Here is a 20976-nt window from a genome sequence, read left to right as displayed (position 1 = left end):
CCGCTCCATGGCGCGGCCGCCACCGCGTCGCTCCCGCGCTGCTGCCCCTGAGGAGCGGAGCGGAGCAGCGGAGGAGCCGGGCGGCGGGCAGGGCGGCGAGCCGGCACCCCCCGCCCCAGCCCCGCACCGCCGCCATGCCCCGCGACCAGGCGGCCTGACCGCGCCGAGGTAGGACCCGCACCCGGATCCGCACCCCGAGCCCGGGGCGGCGGTCCCATCTCCCTCCACCCCCCCGGACCCCCCTCTTCCGCCACATCCCTCCCGCTTTTTGCCCCTTTTTAGCCGTTTCCCCCTTTATTGATGAGTTTCCAGCCGGGATCCGGCCGCTCCCGCAGCCCCCGGGGTGAGGCTCGCCCCGAGCAGCCACGCAGGCAGGGTTTAATTAATTTTAAAATCCATTCGAAAATAATTTTTTAAAAGCCCCAACAAAGCAAAGCAGTGAGATTTTTTTGGGGGTATAATTTTACATTTCTCCTCTTTTTCTTTCTTTTTTTTCTTCTTTTTTTTTTTTTTTTTAATCATCCCTCCCCCGCGTTGGAGCACCCGCCCGGGAGCCGGGACGGGCGGCGGGGCCGGAGCGGCGGCTCCCGGGGCTCCGGTAGCGCTTGGAGAGGGTTGGAAGGGGAGAATCTCCACTTTATCCCCGCAGTGTTTATTACTTCTCGCTATCCCGGTGCCAAATACGGCGGGCGAGTGGAGCCTTTCATCAGGCTGCGAGTACAAATATAGATAGTTTTATATATATGGTTGGGTTGGGGTTTTTTGGTTGTTTTTTTTTTTTTTCGCTGTGCCGGGAAGTGATAATACGGGTTTTGTTTTCCCGAGTGAAAGCGGCGCTGCGAAAAGGAAAAATAAAATACCCAGCCCAAACAACAATCCCAGTCGGTGGTTTGGAGCCGTGGGAATGAGCTCCAAAAGAAGCGAGAAACGGGGCTGCCGGAGAGATGCCGCCGCGGGAGTCCGCGGCGGCGGAGAAATAAAGAAAAGGGGGGAAAATAAAAAAGAATAAAGAACTGGAAAAAAAAAGGGAGGGGAAAGAAAGGAAAAAAAGAAATATTTGAGTGGGTGTTGGTTTTGTTGGTTTTTTTTTGGTTGTTATTTTGGGATTTATGTGTTTGCTTTCCGGGGCGAAGTGCAGTGCTGGTCGGTCCCGCCGGAGCCGGGCTGCGGGCGGGCGCTGCCCGGCCCGGCCGGGGCTGCGGCCGTGACAAATGTAACTACTCTTGGGAAAAAAAGTTTAAATTCTTCAAATACTATTTTTAAATACTTAGGGTTTTTTTTTTGTTTTTGTCCCTGCCTTTTGCCACAAGTTTTCCTTAGATTTTTAAATTTTTTTCTCCCCGCTTCTTCCCCGTTCTCAACCCTCCACTCCGGGAAGGTGCGGGTGTGTTTGGGGGGGTATTTTTGGGGGTGGCTGTGAGCAGGGGAGTATCGGGGCATGTCGTCTCACCGCACCTCCCCCTTCTTTTTCTCCTTTGCAGGCAGCGCCGAGACCGCCGCGCCGGGGCTGGCTCCCTGCACCGCGCCATGGGACGCTTGGACGCCTTATTTTTGAAAACCATCTGATTTTTTGGGGGAGGAGGAGAAGGGGGGTGGGGGGCGGGGGGGGGGGCGGGAAGGCGGTGGCGGGCATCGACAGCGATCCGGGAGACTCCGTGAAGCCGGCGAGTGGATGATGGATGGCCGAGATTTCGGGCCCCCCCGCTCGGTGCACGGCCCCCCTCCGCTGCTCTCCGGGCTGGCCATGGAGAGCCACCGCCTGGGAGCCGCCGGCCGCCTGGCCCCCGCCGCCGGGCCCATGGCTGCCGGGCTCCCCGCCGCCCTCCAGCCCGGAAAATTCCTCGCATCGGGCATCAGCCTCCACTCCCACCCGGGTAAGGCTCCGCGGAACCCCCGCGCCTTCCCTGCCTTCCCTCCGCGGCAAACTCAGGATCGGGCTTTACACCCCCCCCCCACCCCACCACCACCCCCCCCCCCAAAAAAAATATAAACATCGTCGTGATAATTCTATATTTATACGCTCGGTGCTTTTTTGCTTGTTTTGCCCAAGTGTTTTCTGCTTCGCGAGGCTTTGATTTGGCGAAAAAAAAAATAGGGGAATGGGGAAGAAGTACGAAAACAAATAGGGTGATGGTGGAGAAATAAGGGAATGGAGTAAAAAATAGGAGAATACAGGGAAAAAATCGCGCCTATCCGATAAAAGTCCCCCCTTTCCCCCCTTGCATCGTACGGTTTTGTTGGCACTGAGGAAAATCCCCGCCGCGGCGGCTGCGGAATAAATCCGGGGAATAAATCCGATTTTCGGGAAAGCTGGGAGAGGCGCAGATCGGGTTGCGGCGGACGGGACTGCGCTGCCCGGTGCTGCGCTTCCCGAACAGCCAAATAAAACATCCCTGGGCTGGGAAAAAGGGATAAAATGGGCTCTTTTGGTGATTTCTTGCCCGGTGCAACCCGAGCCCCGCTGAGGTCCCGCTGCCCCCGGGTAGCGCTGCCGGCACCGCTGGTTTTGATGTTTTTTTTCCTTTTCTTTTTTTTTTTTTTCTCCGCAATTCTTATTTTTTAAACCCGTGAACAAAGCTTCCATGCAATGTACAGTGACTGCTCCCTCCTTGAATTTTTTAATTTTTTCCCCCTTCTCGACGCATTTCATCCTCGGGCAGCCCCACGGCTGCATATCCATTATTAAAAAAAAAAAAAAAGAGTAGACGCTGAAATATACGCAGTTTCTTTTTCCCCCCCCCCCAGTCAGTTTTTCATTTATTTGTTTAAATTACTTTTGGTTTTTGGAGGCTTTTCATTTTTTTCCCCTTTCCCGAGCTCCCTTTCCCAGCGGCTCGCAGAGTCCGGCGCTGCTGGGAGGACGCTGCCGCACTCTCCTGCCCACGGTCCTGTAGGAGGACACAAGGGATTTCTGACCGTTTGATTTCCCTCCCTGGCTCTATTTTAATTTTTTTTTTTTCCGCTTTCTTTCCCCTGGGCGTGGAGAGGTGACTCGGAGTTTACTTTAGGCGTTGGGAGGGTGACAGGTTTTGCAATAATAAACCTGCTTTTCTCCCAGCCGCCCGGGATGAATGACTTTGAAATTTGCAAACCTGATTGCCAACATCTGCAGAGAAGGAAGCAGCCTGAATCGAGGGAAAAAGATTTATTAGTTTTAGACTAGGTGGCAGTGCCAATTTCCCAGGTGCTAAGAGGAGAGGTGTAAAGCGAGCGGGGGCTATGAAGCCAAGCACATGGGCAAACACCTTATTTTTTCCTTACCTTTTGTCTTTTTTTTCCCTCCTTTTTTTTCCCCCCTGGTTATTTTTTCCCCCTCTCCTCCACCTCCTACTGCAGCAGAATATGATCTTTGCAAAAATTCATCTGGACAATCTCAAGCCAATCTGAGTGGGGGTTCTTGGTATTTTTTAAATTATTCTTATTTTTTATTGGGTAATTTTTTTCTTTTCTTTTCTTTTTTTTTTTTTTTTAAGTTTTATTTCTCCCAAAGTTTCCTTTTCTGAAATCCAGGCAGGTCAGGAGGGAGGCACAGAGCTCTGGTCTGCTGACCAAGCTGACCAAGCTCCGTGATGCCGTCTGGAAGCTTTCCTACCACACTGGGAGAAAGCCTCAGATTTGGGTCCCCTCACAGAGGGAGTGGGGTGTGTGATACCTCCAATTCTTTCTTACTGCGTTCTTATTTTATTTTTAAAATTATTTTTATTTTCCTTTTTCTGGGAATTGTTTGAAATCCCCTGTCCCTGCACATCAGTGGTGCCCGGTCTCCCCATCCACTCCCCGGCACGATCCTCGCAAAGCTCGGCTTTGTCACGGCAATTCCCAGTCAGGCTAAACTCCATTAAAAAGATCTGTACAATTAACAGCTGAAACTCCCATTAAACCACAGCAGCGGGATAGGCAGGGATATTTTTTTGTTGTTGTTGTTTTTTTACGGCTTTAACAATATCGCCTGAAATGATGATTGCTTCCTGCTACCGAGGGGCCCTTTGTAGGTTTGCGTTCGCAGTGCTGTTGGTGTGTGGTTTTGGTGGGTTTTTTTTGTTGTTGTTGTGTTTTTTGGGGGGTTTGTTTTGTTTTTAGGAGGGGTGGAACGCAAAGGCTTGTGCAAGGGGTTAAGAAAAGTGGGCAGGAGGCGAAGCCTTTAAATAGAGCCAGTTCAAACCGATCCTTAAATACCGCCGGGCTGAAGAAAGAGACTCTTGAATCCGTCCCAGCGTCCTCCGAAAATAAATACGCCCCTGTAAAAATAGCACGATTGGCCATATTTGAGAATCCAGTTATGGCCGGCACCGACTCCTTGTTTTTCCCGTACCTTCTGCTCATTCCGGCAGCCGGGCTCTGCCCCAGCGCCAAAGCATGGGCGCCTGGGCTGTGTCCAGTGACCCCTGGACCCTCGGCTCCTCTCGGGGGGATTCCTGCTCCATGGTGGGGATTTCTGCTCCATGTCCCGCTGCCGTGCGGGCGGGGGGGACACAGGCACAGAAGCCCCTTTGTTGGAAGCGCAAGGAGGGAGGAGTGAGCTGGAGGCCAAGGCGGGAGCTGAGCCGGGGATGCCGTTCCCTGTCCCCCCTGTACTGTGGAGCATCGCCATCTCCCCATCCCCGAGGAGGGCAGGGAGTGCTCCCCCGATGGGCTTTGCAGAGGGATAGCGGAGGAAAGGGACTGTTTGCTATGGAATTTCATGCCTGGAGCTTGCTGGAAGGCTTAAAAAAAGGCTGCAATTGATGGAATGAGGTAGCCGAGTCCATTAAAGCAAGGGCTTGCTCTGCTCTGCAGCAGCTCAAAATAGGGAGGTTTATCGTTTTGTTCCTTCCCTATGCCACTGTCTTTGGGTCCTGCTCTGTGCTCCATCCCGGAGGAGCGTGTTGTTCTTGGCAGGCTCTGTGTTTTGGGGAAGGTGGAAAAGGCTCCCTCGGATACAATTGTGAAGGGCTGCTCTGGTACTGTGTCCCTGCCAGGCAGCAGCGGGGCTGTGTGTGAGCAAGGATCACCCATACCCAAAAAAAAGACTCTCAGAGTTTAAAAGAATATTAATACTAATTAATAAAAATGTGCTTTTCGCTCTGTGCTGAGGCATCTTTTCTTGGGTGGGGGGGCTGCAGGAACAGATCTGTGTTTGTATAAAAGGATGCTCAGTCTCTTCCATTGAAGTATGCTTCAGAAACACTTTTCAGTGCTCAGGAAAAGGGACACACCACTATGAGCAGGGCTGACTAAATCCAGCTCCAAAGCAGTGGCTGGACGGAAAGCGGGCAGACAGAGGGGAGAGATTTTGGTTTCCCTGCTTTTCTACTTCACATTAGCAAGTGCATTCAAATGCAGGGATTTAAGGCAGATTGGAGACCATCCTTGCTTCCAGGCCTGCTGTGCCCAGGGAGAAGTTTTCCAGACAGCTGGGCCAGGTAGGAGAATAGGAAAATAAATAAAAATACCCTTCCATCCCCCAGGACAGCGCTGCTGTGCCAGCAAAATCCCGCTGTAGCCATCCTTATAATGGCAAAATGGTGCTTCTGCTGAGCCCGCAGATTTTGCAGGAGGCCTTGCTGTCGGCAATGCCAGTGGAAGCACAATTCACTCATCAAACTGCATCCATGCTAAACTTGCTTTGCTGATAGAGAGGCTGGGATAGTGTGGATTGGGCACTGGAGCAATCCTTAGACCCCGCTGCTCCGTGTTTCTCTGAGCGGTATGGCTCCCAGACCCACGGTGGGATTTTACCTCTGGTTTGGCACAGCTCTTTTGGGTCCTGTTTTGATGCTGCAAGGAAAATACCATCGGTGTTTAATGGCCCTTGAAATCGTGGTTCCCCCTCCCTGCCTGCCCAAGGGGTGGTGCAGGGGGTTCCTTGGGGCAGGGGCTCGGTGTAACACCGGGAGGAATGCGGCCAGCCCGCAGACCTGCCTGGGAGGATGCCTCCCCTCCCTTGGGGCCCTGGTGAAACGAGATGCTTTTTGAGACCTGTTTTCAGGCAGAGCAGGGAGTGTGCCTGTCCCGGTGGGGCTCGGGGAGGTGGTGCTGGGCAGTGATGTTGTGCTGGGTCCCGTCACACTCCGCTCTTCACACCCGGCATCCCTGGGGGTGGAGGAAGTGCTCGGCCATGGAGTGATGTCCCTGCAGCTCCCTCGGGCTGGCGGCCAACTCGTAGGCTGTGAGGAAGGCAGGAGTGGTGTCTGGGCTGAAATGGTGGTGGATTTGTGCATTTTTGGGAGCCTCCCACCCTGAGCTGCTGTGTTTCTCTGATGTCCCAGTGATTTTTCCCAAGGTCCTGGTGGGCTGTGGGGTTGCATTTCCATCCTTCAGGAGCAGTGGGAAGGAATGTCCAGCCTGTGCTGCACGCTCCATTGAAGTGCCCATCCCAAGCAGTGGTAGCTGGTAGGGATGTTGGGCTTGGAATGTGGACAAGAGCCCAAGGGCCAATGTGGTGATGTAAACTTGCTCGGAGCAAGGTCCTGTGGGATCCTCTGCAGTGTGAGGATTTCCAACACCTTCCCAGGTGAATGGGCAGGAGTCTGTCTCTGCCTCTGGTAACACAAGGCTGGTGTCATTTATTAGTGTGGTTTCTAGCAGCCTTTCTCCCACTTGGAGCGAGCCTTGCCTCTTACCCTGTACAGAGTCTCCTTGGTAGGGTTGGAAAACCATGGGTCCCATCCCTGACTGATGGTGTGCCAGAGAAAATCTGATCTGGAGGAAGAGCCGGCACTAGAAATCCTAGCCGGGGGTGGCACGGGGCACTGGGCAGGTCCCTGGTGTTGGGGACAAGCTCCTGCTCTTTCCCAGCAGAGCAGCTGTTGGAGAAATGGAAATCGCTGGGAATTAATCTCACTGCAGACGCGGTTAGCAGAGCAGGGCTTTCGTAAGGGAAATTTTAGATCTCCTTCCTAGGATAACCCAGGGTAAAGCTGAAATTAGTTTATAATTATATAGTAAATAATCCCCCATCTTGTCATTTCACCATCTTCTGATGAATATGGAAATGAACATTGTTAATGGGAATTAACGTCATTATGGCAGCCTGCCAGGTGAGCGCCTCGCGGTTCGGCCGCGGCTGCGACCGGCGCGAGGGTGTCGGATCACCTCCCCGAGCTGGGGTTAGCGCCCGACGAGTCCAAACAAGGCCCCGTGTGTTTTCACCGTGTACTAAACTGGTCCAGTTAAAGCTCCAGGCAGGAGGTGGTGCAGGGAATCGGGGCCAGCCTGGCATGTGCTGACACGAAAGCTGCCGTGCCGGGACGAGGAGATGTTGGTCTGGGTTAGGTAACGCGATCCAGCATTGCCTGCTCAAGGTGCCGAGGACAAGGGAGTGCTTTGTTCAGCCTCGCTGCTGACACGGAGAGCATGCTGCGCCCTGAACAACCTGAAAATACAGGCATGATGGAGGAGCTGAGCCCTGAGCTCCCTGCCCGCTGGAGCCGTGGTGAGGGAGCAGTGCTGTGTCCAGCTGCACAGCCTCTCGCTGGCTTTTCCAGCTGGGGATGCTCTTTGAAATCCAAAGTTTGGGAGGGGACCGCTCCGGTGTGGCTGCCTCACCCTCGCCACCAGGATTTGGCGGTTTCCTCCCATCCCTGTGTTTCTGGCTGGCTTCGCTCCAGGATGCCACAGCTGGATGTCTGCAGGCATCGCCACTCACCCACCGCCACCGTCCCTCTCTGTTGTTTATTTGCTTTGCTTATTGCTTGCTTCTTCCCAGCTCTTAAACACCAGGGGGACAGCAACCACCCAGCCCCTTTAGCTCGGTCCCCACGGTGGGCGCTGGCTGGGGCCGCGTGGCAGGAGCCCCCGGTGCAGCAGTGACAGTTGGGCTCGCTCCCCACGCCGCCAGGATCAGCTGCTGGGTGCACAATATGCTCCCGTTTTCCTCTCCAGCTGTTGCTGCTGACGGTTATGGGAAGCGAAAGGTAGTTGAGAGTTTGGCAGCGCTAAATCAGGGAAGTGATGGGCAGAAAGGAGGGGCTGAGCGGGGGGGGGTTCAGTGTGTCTGAAGCTGGGTTTTGTTTAAATCCGGCCAGATTGAAATAGTGGCAAAAGGATTGAAGTGACCTTGGGAATAAATTTTATTGCCGGCGTAGCAGTGGCCAAAGAGCCATTTTGAGGGAGCTGGATGCAGGCAGGCAAGCCAAACATGGTGGGCTTGGAGCAAGGGAAGGAGCAGTATTCAGAAGGGATTATGTCTTTTTAGAGGAATAACAGAAATTTTAAGGCACTCAGCTCTGTCTCTCTGGAGCTGTATCCCCGGCAACTTCTGCAAAGGTTGCTGCTGCTTCTGCCTCCATCCATCTTATCCTGATACATCCCTGCCAGCAAAGACCAACATCCCTTCGGTAGTTGGATGTATTGCTCCTCATTCCCTTCATGCCCCCATCCCTTCTCAGCAGAATTCCCTGTGACTTGAATATGCTTTTAACACATTTGGTTTAATTGCTTTTAATTAAAAAAAATATTTAAAATATTAACAGCAGTGGCCATTGTGCTGGGGAGGAAGGGTTTTGGAGGGATTGGGCTGCGTGCTGCTCGCAGGCAGCGTGTGTGTGGATGAAGCAGCTCCCGTGTTATCGCCAGGCAGTGTGTGTCATCCTGGTGTTTGTGTCCTGCTTTGCTGGGCGTGGGGACATCCCACACGCCGTGTCACACACAAGCCAGGCAGGCAGTGCTCCAGCAAGGAGAGATCCGGGCGGGTGAGTAAGGAAGGGTGCAGGCACCTTGCCGGGTGCCTGTGGAGCCCGGCTCCGCTCGGATGGGCAGGGCACGCTGTGCCAGGCTCCTGGAGTGTGCGGCGTGCCGGGGTTTCCCTTTGCAATCCCGGCGCTGCAGCAGGGCTTTCTCCCTAATGAGATTAGTGACACAAAGCAGTAATTCTTCTGCTACTTTTAATGGATGTTCGGGGTTTGTGCGGGATCGGAAATTCCGACTTTCGTCAGATGAGTCCTCTCTGTGACTATTTTGTGGACACATCTTCCTTTCCTTGGCTTCAAGGCTGACAGTCATATTGGCACAAGTGTTTCAGGCTTTCCTCTTCTGTCCCCCGGACATGGTGGATTTTATCTGTGTCCTGCTTTGAATCTCGCCATCATCCCAAGCTGCTTCCATCTTGTAGAGGACACAAAAGCTTGGTGGCCTTCTTTGGATACACTAAATGCAGCTGGGAGAAGGGAGAAGTGCAAAAGTCACTCTTGGACCATTTTTGCAGGTACTCCTTGGTCTCCCTGGTTGACACGTGCAAGCACATACGTGTGTGTATGTGCATATATACGGCACCCATGTAGTGCCTCACCTGATGGAGGGCCGGCCTTCCCTGCCTGGTGTCATCGGGGCCAGCTTGGCAATTTGTCAAGAGCCCAAGGGCTTCACTTCAATTTGAATGCAGATTTGCATAATTCATCAGGAATTAAACCACACTGCCATAATATTTGCCCATGCATTTATCTCCCATTATCAGCAGTGGGGAGGTGTGGGGTCCTGGGCGATTGCTGGCCACAGATACACCTTTGCTTCATGGTTCAGTGCTTTTTCAGTGCAGAAAAGGTGACATGGCCCAATGTTCAAGAGAGTGTGGGAAGGGCAGGAGCATCTGGAAAGGAAAAAGCTGAGTGTGGGGTCAAGAGGAGAGGCTTGGCAGAGGCTGAGATTTTGAGCCTGGTTTCCCAAGGAAAAGATTGTTATGAGATTGTGATCTGTGTGTGGATCCCTTTCTTCCACCCCCAAATACCTGCAGCCTGTCACTGAATTTTTCCCAGGGTGGTTTCAGTCCCTGCAGGTGCTGTTTAAGTAAGTGCTGGGCTTTGGGAGAGGGATGCATTCACTCCTGTGGCACACAGAGCAGCACATCCTGATCTAGGAGCATCCAGCTTTACCATGCACTCACTGTGTCCTGGCTATGCTGTATCCAAGGGGAATCACGAAGCCAGAGCTGATGAATTCGTTTGGGTCATTGGCAATGTCCTTGCTGCAGCCCTGGGCTGTTTCTCGGAGCTGATCCCCTCTTGCTGCTGGTCCCCTGTGTTGAGCTCAGTGACTGCTGAGCACACAGGCAGTGGTGATGTGGTGCCCAGGTCTGATTGTGGGGCTGTGCCTCAGTTTTGCCTCGCAGTGCCACCCCCTTTGCCAAGCACCCCGAGAGGTGCTGAGCCGCAGCAGCCGCTTTGCAGACGAGAGGGTTTAAAATAAGCAGCGGCGGAGGCTGCGTCTCCCGGGCTTTGAGTCATCCCGGCTCGTGCTGACTGCGCCTGGCAGGAGCCTGGGAGGCAAAACAAACCCACATCCAGCTGCCACCTCCCCGCCAGATGTTCGTGGTGGGGTGGCTGGTTGGGTTTCGGTGGTGGGATCCACCAGCGAAGCAGATGGAGCTGCTGCAGGGAGATGCCACCTCTCTGGTGGCTGCGGTGAAACCCTGGTGGAACTGGTGGCCTGGGGCAGTTCCCAGCTTGGGGACTTGCAGTTGGGCCACGGGGAGGAAGGGGTGAGATGAGCAGCACTGGTCTGGCACTGTGCAGGCCTGGGTTTGCAGGATGGAGGGTGCTGAGGCTCCTTCCAGCACTCCTGACCTTGGGCGTGGTGGGACTGTTCTGGCTGTGAGCTGTCGCTGTGCTGGACAGGAGGACAGGCAGGGAGGAACCCAGGGGGGATCCTGCTGTGAACCCCTTCTCACCACCCCAGGCAGAGGTAGGGCAGCCAGGGCAGTGGGTGTCTGTGGCCAGTGATGGGAAGCAGAGGAGAGGAGCAGGCAGGTGGCATTTACCTTTCCGTGGGCACCTGGTGTGTGTCCAGGGCTGGTGCTGCCCATCACACAGCAGTTTAATTTCTCAATGGGAGGGCAGGGAGATGATGCTGCACAGTCCCATTTAACCTGCTAGTGACCTGATCTTAAGTCATTGTGGCTGAAAATAGACCGTGTTCCCTCCAGGGCACGGCTAATGGTGCTGGGAAAGCTGGGATCTCTCTTTGAAGGCTGATTTAATTGCTTCTGGCAGGCACTCGGTGCAGGTGATGTGGGGACCAGCGCTGGTGCCATCCCACAATAACCTCCCCCACCGAGCTCCTGAAGCTCTCCTGGCTCTGGCAGGGAAGGATAACGAGCTCTTTTCTAATGAAGGCACGGACAGTGCGTGGGTGGTGCCTGGTTAAATAAGCGGGCAGGGCTCAGGGAGGGGGGGCTCACTTGTTTGTATCATCTTCTGCACTGAGTTTGGGTGATTAAAAAAAAAAAATGGGATGGGTTAAATTTCTGTGCTTAGGAAGGAGGGGGAGCACCTGTAATAAAAGTGTGCATCCAGTGCCAGGAGCAGAGTCAGCCTTAGGGCCCCTGTGCTGGACACCAGTGGGTAAGGAATCTTCAACATGATGAAGGATGAACCAGAGCAAAGGCATTTTCATGCTGTCCTAGAAAATCAGGAGAAAGGCAAGGCTGCAATCTAGCAGCCAGGTTCTGCATTCCTGGGGATTCTGCTAATCAGTTTGAGAGTTAAAATTATTATTTTTTCAATTTCCATACGGTATTTGAGTAAATGTGCTGCTGAAGACTCCATGGTGTCACTCCTTGCTGTTTAAGGAGAGCTGTGTGGTTGTGTAGTGAGAACCTGGAGGTTTTGGTGGACCCCTGTTGGGGTGTCAGGTTTAATTATGCCACTGGAAAAGGAGAGACATCCGATGTGGTGGGGGATTTCAGGCTGGGGGCATGTAGGAGAGGCTTCTGCTGTAGCAGCTGGCAGTGACCCAGGATTGTTGACGCTGGTTTGAGTGTCAGGATTAGTGTGGGACCAGATCGCTGCTTCCCAGACCTCGTGTTTCAGGCTGGGTGGACTGGCTGCACATCATGTCAAGAATCCCACTGGGATGGTTTCCATCCTGACCCCTCCAGTGTGAGGAAAGGCCACCTTCACTTTGCCAGAGTGATTTGTGTCCCCACCTGGGTGGCTTCTTGCTGTCCCCATGGAGATGCTGTTAATGGGGAGATGGTGGGTGACCTTTTGGGGGATCTTCAGAGTGTCCTGTTGGTGTCCTTTTCCTGAGGCATTGGCATACCTTGGATTGCCTTTAGTTGGTTGCATGGTGGAAACTAAGTCTCCAGGACATTGGAGCAGAACCAGGCATGAGCACCAGTCCCTTGAGCCACTTCCCATTTTCTCCTCCCCTGCCATCTCCAGGCTGTTGGGGCTGTTCCAGCTCCTGGGTGAGGAGGTGAGCGGCAGAGCTCACCCTGATGTTATTTATTTCCATGGAAGCAGGAAACCCTCCCATGCCCTGTGCTGACACCCTGCCCTTCAGTATCCTGTGGCTGTGGGGGGCTGGTGATTCACCACGAGGGTGACACGGCAGGAAAATCACGGCATGGCACGGGCACGGGGGGAATGGCTGCGGGAGGGCTGGTCGGAAAGCTGGCGCGAGCGCGCAGTGTTCTGCGCTGACGCAGCTGCGAGCGATAGTAAATATTGAGCAAGAGCCACTTAAAAATAAAGCAGCCTGGACACAGATTCCCACGTGGAATAAAATAAAATTAAAAGAAACAATAGAGGGATGTGCTGAGCTGGAGGGAGAATTCGCCTTGGCTTTTAAGGTAGTGATTTTTGCAGCTGAAGGAAAGCGGCACGGTGCTGTTCAAGCCAGCAGAGTCTGGGAGTGTGGCCCCCCTGCCTGAGGATGCTGTCTCCGAGCTCACCAGGGCCCTTAGAAGATTAAATGGGGAGTTAAATTGCCCTGGCTGTTCTGGATCCCGGGGATGGGATCGAAGGCTTTCAGGGGATGCAGAGAATTGAGGCTGTAAATTAGGGCTTTGAAGCTACTGCCAGTCCCGTGGCATGGGGCGTAAATACGGCTTTTGGGGCGGTTTTTGGCGCGGAGAGTGGTGGGTTGTGACAGCAGCTTGTGGCTGCTGGGGACAGGGATAGGGACCAGCCACCGGTGGAGTCCAGGCACATCTGATCCCGGAGCTTTGGTTTCAGCCCGGCATGTTCAGGGGCTCGTATCGCTGGTGTCTCGTGCATGGCACAGAGTCAAAGCGGCTCCGGTGCCTCTGGTGTCACTGGAGCTGCCCCGGCAGGCAGGGGAGGAGGTGGCAAAGATTTACACTGTCAGCACTCCGGCTCGCAGCTGTTTTCAGCCATAAATGTGTGCATGCGGAATTGCTGCGGCTGTGCCTCACCGAGCTGCACGGGGCAGAGATGGGGAGGTGTGTGCTGCTGGAGGGGGAGCCCGGAAAGTCTTTCCTGGGAATCTGCTGCTTGTGCAGGGAGAGGATAAGGGATGCACCGATGGTGGTAAGCACAGGCAGCTGTGTGTTGTCCGTCCTGCTGGTGGTGGGAAGGTACTCACTGTGCTTGGACCTTCCCTGCTTTCCTCCCTCCCTCCCTGCCGGGGAGGACGTAAGCGTTTATCCAGCTGTTTGTGGTGTGGACTGTTGTCCCAGTTGGCTGCCTGTGAGGCACTGCGGGCCGGACTGGGGAAGAGGTGATTGTGTTCCTGGCCAAGGGCGGCTGCAGCTCCTGCTCTGTGCTGTGCCCAGCATCCCGCTGAGAACTGGCTGCAGCCGGGCTGCAAATCTCCCTTGAGTGCCCAGAGTTCAAAACATCCCATGGAAATAAACCCAAATTCTCACCGCTGTGTTTCCCAGCCCTGCTGCGCTCATATTGGAGGGTCCAAGGGGGTCAGGCTTTATAGCTCAGGCTCTTCGGTGGCCATAGCCCCTTGCAGAGCACTGCGTGGTGCCAGCCTGAGTCCTGGCAATGTGTTCATCCATCATGGCCCAGGGAGGATGGGGAGAGATGCTGGCAGTTGGAAATATTTCATAAGTGGCAGAAATGTATAACGGGCAGATGGGGCTGATGGGGGAGAATTACTTCACTTCTCCCGGGGTGCTGGAGGCTACTGGTCTTCCGGTGCCAGGGCTGTGGCTTCTCAGAAAAGGATGGCTTGTGCCCAGGGCTCAGCTTCAGGGTGTGCTTTGCAGCCAGCAGTGCACGTGGCCACCTGTTATCCCACACCAGCCAACAGGACTTGATTAAAGGTCTTTTCCAACTGGAAAGCTGTCCCGAGGCATGAGCAGTGGCTTTGTGGATGCTGCTTCTCTCTGGTGTGCTGGTGCTCTTGGTTAGTTTGGAAACATGGAACCAGACTGGGAGAGTGAATTCCCCATTGAGTGGTGTCTCCGTGTTGCTCCCACTTGCTGCCCTTCACCCTTTGTGGGTGTCCAAGTGAGCTGTCCCCTCTGTAGCATGTTGGCAGCATGGGGATGCTGAAGGTGCCAGCCAGTCACCTACAGCTGAGGAGGGGTGGAGCAGCTTTCCCAGTGCTGGCACACACTCGTGTCACCTCAGGCGTGTAGCCTGGCTCATTGGCCAGAGCTATGTCCATGGGGGAGATATGTTCAGTTCCAGCATGTTGCTTCCAGCATGCCCTCCTCCTGTCTGGCTCTTTCACAACCCGGGCTTGACTGACTTGTCCAGCTGGAGCCGAATTTTAGGCTTGAAGTGTGAGGGGCCAAGTTGGAGAAAGCCCCACAGGTTTAAAACTCCTGGTGACCAGTGGCAGCCCCTTCTGCTGCAGGCATGGCCACCCGCCTTCTTCCCCCAGCTCTGCCTGCCGGTGCTTTCTGTCAGCTCCCTCCTCACAGGGACCTTTGGCAACCCCAAGCGGGCTGAGCACGTGGGGTCTGTTTCCCTCCCACTTCCCCCAGCGTGACCTCCAGCCTCCAGACGTTTGGTGTGTGGTTTGTGCGGTCGCTGCTATCTCATCTCCCCATCGGTCACGTCCCCTCTCGGTGGTGACTCACCCGAGGCCGTACCTCTTCCCCCGAACCCGTGCCGTTTTGGAGAGCTGAGCAAAGATGAAGAAGATGTTTTCAAGTGGGCTGACACATCTGCACCCGCCAAGTTCCTCTAATAACAGCCCTTAGTGATTTATGTCTCAATTGTGCAAAACAGATATGTTTTATAATCTTGGAGCTGGAAGGGAGGAGGGCAGGTGTGCTCATCCACTGCAGCAACTGGAGCATCACAGGGGTTGCATTTTGGCTGCCGGCTATAGGGATAAAGTGGTTTGAGGGACCATCTCTGTGCCCTGAACCCTTTTACCCCCAGAGCTGGGCTGCTTTGGATCATGTGTGTCCCTGCTGGCATGACAAAAGTTTTGGTGGTGCTTTTCCCAGGCGGTCAGAGGCCGAGCTAATGGGCACACGCATGTGTTTGGCGTGGTGTAACTTGGCAGGGCAGTGGGGGCACAGCCAGTCTGGGCTTGGCAGCGTTGCCAACTCGCACCTCCCTGCCTGTGCTGCGGTGCCAGACCGCCTCTGGGCAAGCACTCGGCTGGAGGAGCGTGGCTCAGCCTGCCGAGACCTGTTGGCGTGTCCGTGGGCAAAGCGGATCTTGTGCTGCTTCAGCAAACACTCTGGCCCCAGGCAGATGGAGATGGTTGTGGTTTCCCCTTTTCCCCTCCCTTTCTCCTGGCAGATGCCCATGGTTGGGGTGAGCTGTGCGTTGCTCACTGCGGTAGAATTTCTCCCCTTGGCATCGCTTTCTGGCACAGAGATCCAAGGAGGCAGCGACTCACCCGCGGCCGCCTCCTGCGAGCGCAGCTCCTCAGCACATGGAGGAGCAGCTTCACCTCCAGGTCCTGCCCAGGGCACTGGGGCAGCAGGTTCTGGGCTCCGTGTGAGTCGTACACCAGCAGCCTGTCAGCGTGGCTGCTGGAGGGCTCTACGGAGGAAGGGATGTTCTGGCAGTGCCTCAAGGCTGGATTTGCATTGGGTTCATCCCCAGGAAAGCTGTGGTTCGGATTCCTCCTCCCTACTCCAGCTCTGATTCCTGGCAGGGAAGAAGCCAGGTAAATACAGCCTGTGCAGCTTCTTCAGGCACTTTGCAAGGGGAAAAACAGTGTCACTGGTAGACCCGAGGCTGGAGTTCCAGCAGTTCTTTGGTTTTGTTGCTGGTCAGCTGCACGGGGCACCAAGTCATTGCACCTGCCTGTGCCTCAGTTTGTCAACCTGCAGAGCTTTGGAATGTGCTTTGAGCTCCTGTGCTGGGCTTATGCCTCTCCAAGGAACAGCAGCTGTGGGCTTCTGGGTGTTACTGGGAAGAGCTGCCAGGTGTGAGGTGGCTTTGGTGGTTGGCTGGTGGCATCAGCTCAGTTCTGCTGCTGTTTCCCAGCTGGCATGGTGGCACTGCCCTGCTAGCTTCCCAACCTGTCCGTCTAAACCAAGTGTTCCCATCTTGGACACTTTGCATTCCTTCTCCTCCTCCTGCAGCCCCGAGCTGAGGCTGGGTCACTGTTGCAGGATGTGATGATGCTGACTGGGGAGGAAGCCCCAGAACGTTTGGGGCTGGGACTGAGCCTGGACAGGATATGATGCTGAAAGCAGGGAGATGCCCTCATAGGACCAGGGATGTAACTGGTACCAAAATGCCTCTTTGGGTATCAGTAACTTAAGCTCTGTGCAGGTGTCCCTGTTCCTGATGGCAGTGCTGGAGTATGTCCCTTCCCTGGAGCCCTGCAGGTGGCTTCATGTCCTTGCACCACATGCAAGTGGGGACATGCCATGGGCATCTGTGCACAGTGGAGTCTGCAGCACGGGATGTGTCTCACCGTGTTCCCTGTGCTGGTGTTTCCTCCTGCTGGAGCAGCTGCAGCTGGGATTGATGCCTGGCTGGGAGAAGGAGCTCACGTGGGGATGTCTGTGGCCAGAGCCTCCAGGCTGCTATGGCATGGGGTGCTCCAGGGGCTTTGCCATGCTGCAGCCATGTGCTCTGCCAGATGGGACTGGTGTTCCCTTGGAAATGTGTCACTCCTGCTCCAGATGCTGGCTCATTGCCAGCCCAGTCCTGCCGGAGTGGTGACAGTGACACGGCTGAGGCATATATGGCGTGGAATTGAGCTGCTCACAGCTAAGCTAAGCTGGGTTCTACCCACCTCTCTCCAGCTCTGGAATAAGAAAAAGTGTTTGGAAATGCTTCAGTGTGGAGAGTTTGGGGTTACCAAGGAGAGGCCAAAATGTTGCGCGCACACTTAGTGCCTTTGCAGCGCTGTGCTCAGGGTTAAACAGCAGGTTTTACCTGCTGGGAAAACAAGCTCTGTGTCGAAGAGCAGGGCCACAGCAGCTCCCCTGGTCCTGCTGCTGCAGGGTTGGCGTGTTGGGTGACGCCGCTGGGATCTGTCGGGTGATGGATGCGGGCCAGGAGCTGCGCGGAGCACCACGGCGGTGAGGCACATATGCCGGCATGCAAACATGTACGCCAAAGAGATCCTGGCTGTCTAAATAATGTGAAATATTGACTAGCTCTCGCAGATGGTGCTCCACGTGCAGCTTCGGGGACTGAACTTCTCCGTCTCCCCTTGGGTTTTGGTGTGATGTTGTTTTGAGGCAGTTGGATGCTGGACTCTTGACAAACTTGTTGTCTGGCTGCTTTCAGTGGGATCGTGGAATTTGGGGGAAGTTGGTTGCTAATGCAGGGTGAGGGGAGGGGATGAGGGTTGCAGAGGGCTTGACTGGCTCCTTCAGATAGTCCTGTTGGCTTTAAATCAGTTTTTAAATTATGGCTTGGACTGGGATGCTGATTCTGGTGGAGGGTTGGATTTGTAGTGTTGCGCGGGTGTCGTTTGGTGGCAGTGTTGGAGAGGAATTGCTGCCTGTAGCCAATAGTGTGTGTTATTACCACTATTATGGTGATTGTATTCACTGAGGAAATGCTGATAAGGACGATTTGCATGAGGGTGTTGCTGGGGACCCAGTGTCCAGGACATCCAGACCACTGGCAGCAGCATCATGAGGATATGCTGCTTTCATATCAGCTCCTGGATGGTTGTCACACTTTCTCTGTTTTGCCTTCCTCTGGGATAAGATGCTGAGTTTGGATATGTGAAACTGTGCATTTTGTGAGCTGCTCTGGAGGATGCTCTCATGTTTTCCCAAAGCCTGTACCCAGTACTGGGCACCTGCAGCGGGAATGAGCTGTGTTGGCAAAGCCGTGCTGGCAAGAAGGTCTTATCATGGCTCTGGAAGCATGCTGGGGAGTGCCCTCACCCACAGGTCTCTGTACTTGTGATAAAACATCTTATCAGCCAGGTGGTTTGGTCACGGAGCCCTCAGGTGTCAGGCTGTGCTCAGGAAGCAGCGTGCTCTATTTGCTGCAGAGTTGGAGCCCCAGGTTGAGCTGCGGGACCTGTAGTGGGGGGTCAGTACCTGAAGGGGGGTCCCCAAGCTGGGGTCCCTGCCCTGGGCTGTGTGTGCTGTGTGTCACCGCCTGTGTCCCCGCCGCCACCGCCGCTCCTGGCGTGCGAGGGACCGACAGCCGCAACAGTCTGTGCTCCTGCGGGGCTCGTTCCAAGGCAGCGTGCTGCTTGGGATAAAACATGTTTCTCTCTTCTGTTTCCCGTTTCCTGCAGGCTTTTCCCATCTGCCTAACGGTCTCTACCCATCGTACATTCCCCTGAGCCACCTCGAACCTCCCAGTGCCGGCAGTCCGCTCCTGGCCCAGCTGGGACAGCACAGCCTCTTTGAGTCACAGAAAGGTGAGTCTGGGACCCTGTGTGCCCTTCCCATTGGTCACCCCCCTGTCCTTTGGGCTTCTTTGGCTGCTGGAGCTGCTGGATGCTGGAGTGTTGGGAGTGAAGAGCAGGAACCACCTCAGATGGTCAGCCTGGGATGTTTCCTGGGCCAAGGTGGTACCAAGTTTGGTACCAAGGTTTTGGATGTGGCTGTCCTGTAGGAAAGCTGGCCAGGTCCCTCCTTGAAGCCCCAGTATGCATAAGACAGGGCTGTCTTAACATCTCACATGGAGGAACCTGCTTGGTCCCCTTTGCCATAGGCATTTTTGTTTAAGATATCTGTGAAATCCATTCTTTCCTGGTTTGCCACCTCTTGCCTGTCTCTGTGTAGGACTGAAGGGGTTGGAAGCCTGTGATAATTTTGGTTGCTTTTACTCTGCAGATGGATTCTACCTGTCCAGCCATGCAGGCCAGTCCGCTTTGCACCCGCAGCCTCCCCTCTCAAGGACCGTGGGCAGCCACACGTCGAGCACTTTGCTCCGGGAAAAGGACCTTGGGCAGCTGCACAAGAGCTCGAAAGAAGGCCTGAAAGACCCCAGTGGGAAGGAGCGGGCATGCCGGAGTGATCTGCCCCTGCCCTTTGCCAAGAAGGAGAGCAAACCCAAGGAGGAGCCCCGACCCCGCAGTGTGGTCGACCTCACACAGGACACCAAGCCCGACAGCGACCGGAAAGTGAGCGTGGTGGAGAAGGCAGCGAAGGTCGGCGAGCGTCTCTCGCCGTTCCTGGCTGAGCACATGCCAAATCGGGGCGCAGGCAGCGGGGAACCCAAGTCCAAGAACCCGCTGCAGAGCTCTTCCCTCAGCAACTGCAACGGCGGCGGGGACCCCATGCTGAAGGTCCTGGGTGCCGAGCAGGACCGCTGTGCCAAGGATCCCGCTCGGCACGATGAGAACATGAGGCCTTCTGCGCACGCCCACGCGGAGCGGCTGAAGCGGGGGGAGCCCCTCCTGCCCTCCGTGGGCGCTTTGCACATCTCCTGTAGCTGTCCATCCCCACACCCCTCGCAGACGGGGAAGATGACGCCAGCCACAACATTCCCTCCGCAGCCCGTCCATTCCAGCATGTACACCATCTTCCCACCGGCCAAGGAGCTGGGGAGGGAGCACAAAGTAATCGCCCCCACCTTTGTGCCTTCGGTCGAAGCCTACGACGAGAGGAGCGGGCCCATCCAAATCGCCTCCCAGGCCCGTGACAACAAGGGGAAGGACAAGGACCTTGGCAAGGTGGGGGTGCTGCAGTCGCCCACGGAGCGGTGCCTTGCAGATGCCTCCCGCACACTCTTGTCCCAGGACTTTTCTTGTCACAGTGATGCCAAAAGGATGGAGGTTCTGAGAGAGAAGGGTTCGGTGATCAGGACGAACTCCATGGCACTGAAGAGACAGGTCACTTCAGAGCCCTTCCTCAACCGGCCGGGGCTGGGCTCTCCGGAGAGCAGGGAGTTCCTGGCCTCCAAGGATTTGCTGAAGCCAAGTCCGGAGGCAGAGCATCGCCCCTGCGAGCGGGACCGCTTCCAGCGATCCAGCTCCAAAGAAGCAGCAAAGGTCTATGGCACTTTGGACTCTTCCCGGCAGCACCTGGACCACGGTCAGCTGAAACCGCCCGAGCAGAAGTGGAAGCCCTTTGAGATGGGCAACTTTGCCACCACGCAGATGGCGGTGCTGGCCGCGCAGCACAACCACGTCAGCCGGGTGGAGGAGGAAGCCAAGAAGGTCTACCTTGACCCCAGCGGTTTGCCGCGCTCCTCGGTGGTGGGCTCGCGGGGCGCCGCAGACGTGCTGCACCCTGCCTCGCACGGCGAGGGCTCGGCCATGCAGAGCCTCATCAAGTACAGCGGCAGCTTTGCCAAGGAGACGGCGTCCCGGCAGAGCTGCGGCAAGAAGAGCCCCTTCGGGGGCTTGGGCAACGTGAAGTTGGACTCTGCACAGCTGGGAGCCTCCAAGGTGCAGCAGCTGCTGCTGCAGCAGCCTGCGAAGCAGCTAAAGAGGGACCCTGAGAGACCTGAGAGTGCCAAATCCTTCGGCCGGGAGAGCATCGGCTCCCAGGGCGAGGTGGAGGTGAGGCACTTGCCTGTGGGCATTGCTGTGGCTGTGGCCCGGCAGAAGGACAACAGCAGCAGCAGCAGCAGCAGCAGCAGCAAACTGGGGCCCAGCTTGGCAGACCGGGACCGCTCGCTGTCTCTCAGCAGCATCAAAGGTAGGTTCCCTAGGGCTTGTCTCAGGGCTTCCCTGGCGGATCTGTTCCCTGGGAAGAGGAGCCACCCAGTGCAGGCTGGGTGCCATGAACTGAGTTTGACATCTTCAGCTGTGTTTCCCTCCCTTGCTAGCCAAGGACATGTTGCAAACCACAGTGGGAAGCAAAACCCCATATGCAAGAAGCAGTCATTCCCCTGTCCCCACTTCCATCCCCTTTGAGGACAATCCTGCTCCCTTTGGTCCATTAGCAAAGGGAGT

At 55.4% G+C, this 20976-nt stretch overlaps 1 protein-coding gene across 5 annotated transcripts in view; it reads left to right on the top strand.

Annotated features, from left to right (window-relative positions):
- The first annotated feature begins 1636 nt into the window (after nucleotides 1-1636).
- TNRC18 (trinucleotide repeat containing 18) overlaps nucleotides 1637-20976 on the top strand; it is a 55231-nt gene continuing 35891 nt past the window's right edge. For all 5 annotated transcript variants that reach the window (XM_066560726.1, XM_066560725.1, XM_066560729.1 and 2 more), the window contains exons 1-3: nucleotides 1637-1874; nucleotides 18364-18489; nucleotides 18908-20719. In XM_066560726.1, coding sequence (XP_066416823.1) covers nucleotides 1673-1874; nucleotides 18364-18489; nucleotides 18908-20719 — 2140 coding nt within the window. In that variant the 5' untranslated portion in view covers nucleotides 1637-1672. The remainder of the gene's footprint in view (nucleotides 1875-18363; nucleotides 18490-18907; nucleotides 20720-20976) is intronic.

This window comes from Molothrus aeneus, chromosome 16, assembly GCF_037042795.1.
Source record: "Molothrus aeneus isolate 106 chromosome 16, BPBGC_Maene_1.0, whole genome shotgun sequence".
Classification (NCBI taxonomy): domain Eukaryota; kingdom Metazoa; phylum Chordata; class Aves; order Passeriformes; family Icteridae; genus Molothrus; species Molothrus aeneus.
Note: the sequence above shows the minus strand (reverse complement) of the source record. Positions and strands in the feature narration are given on the sequence as shown.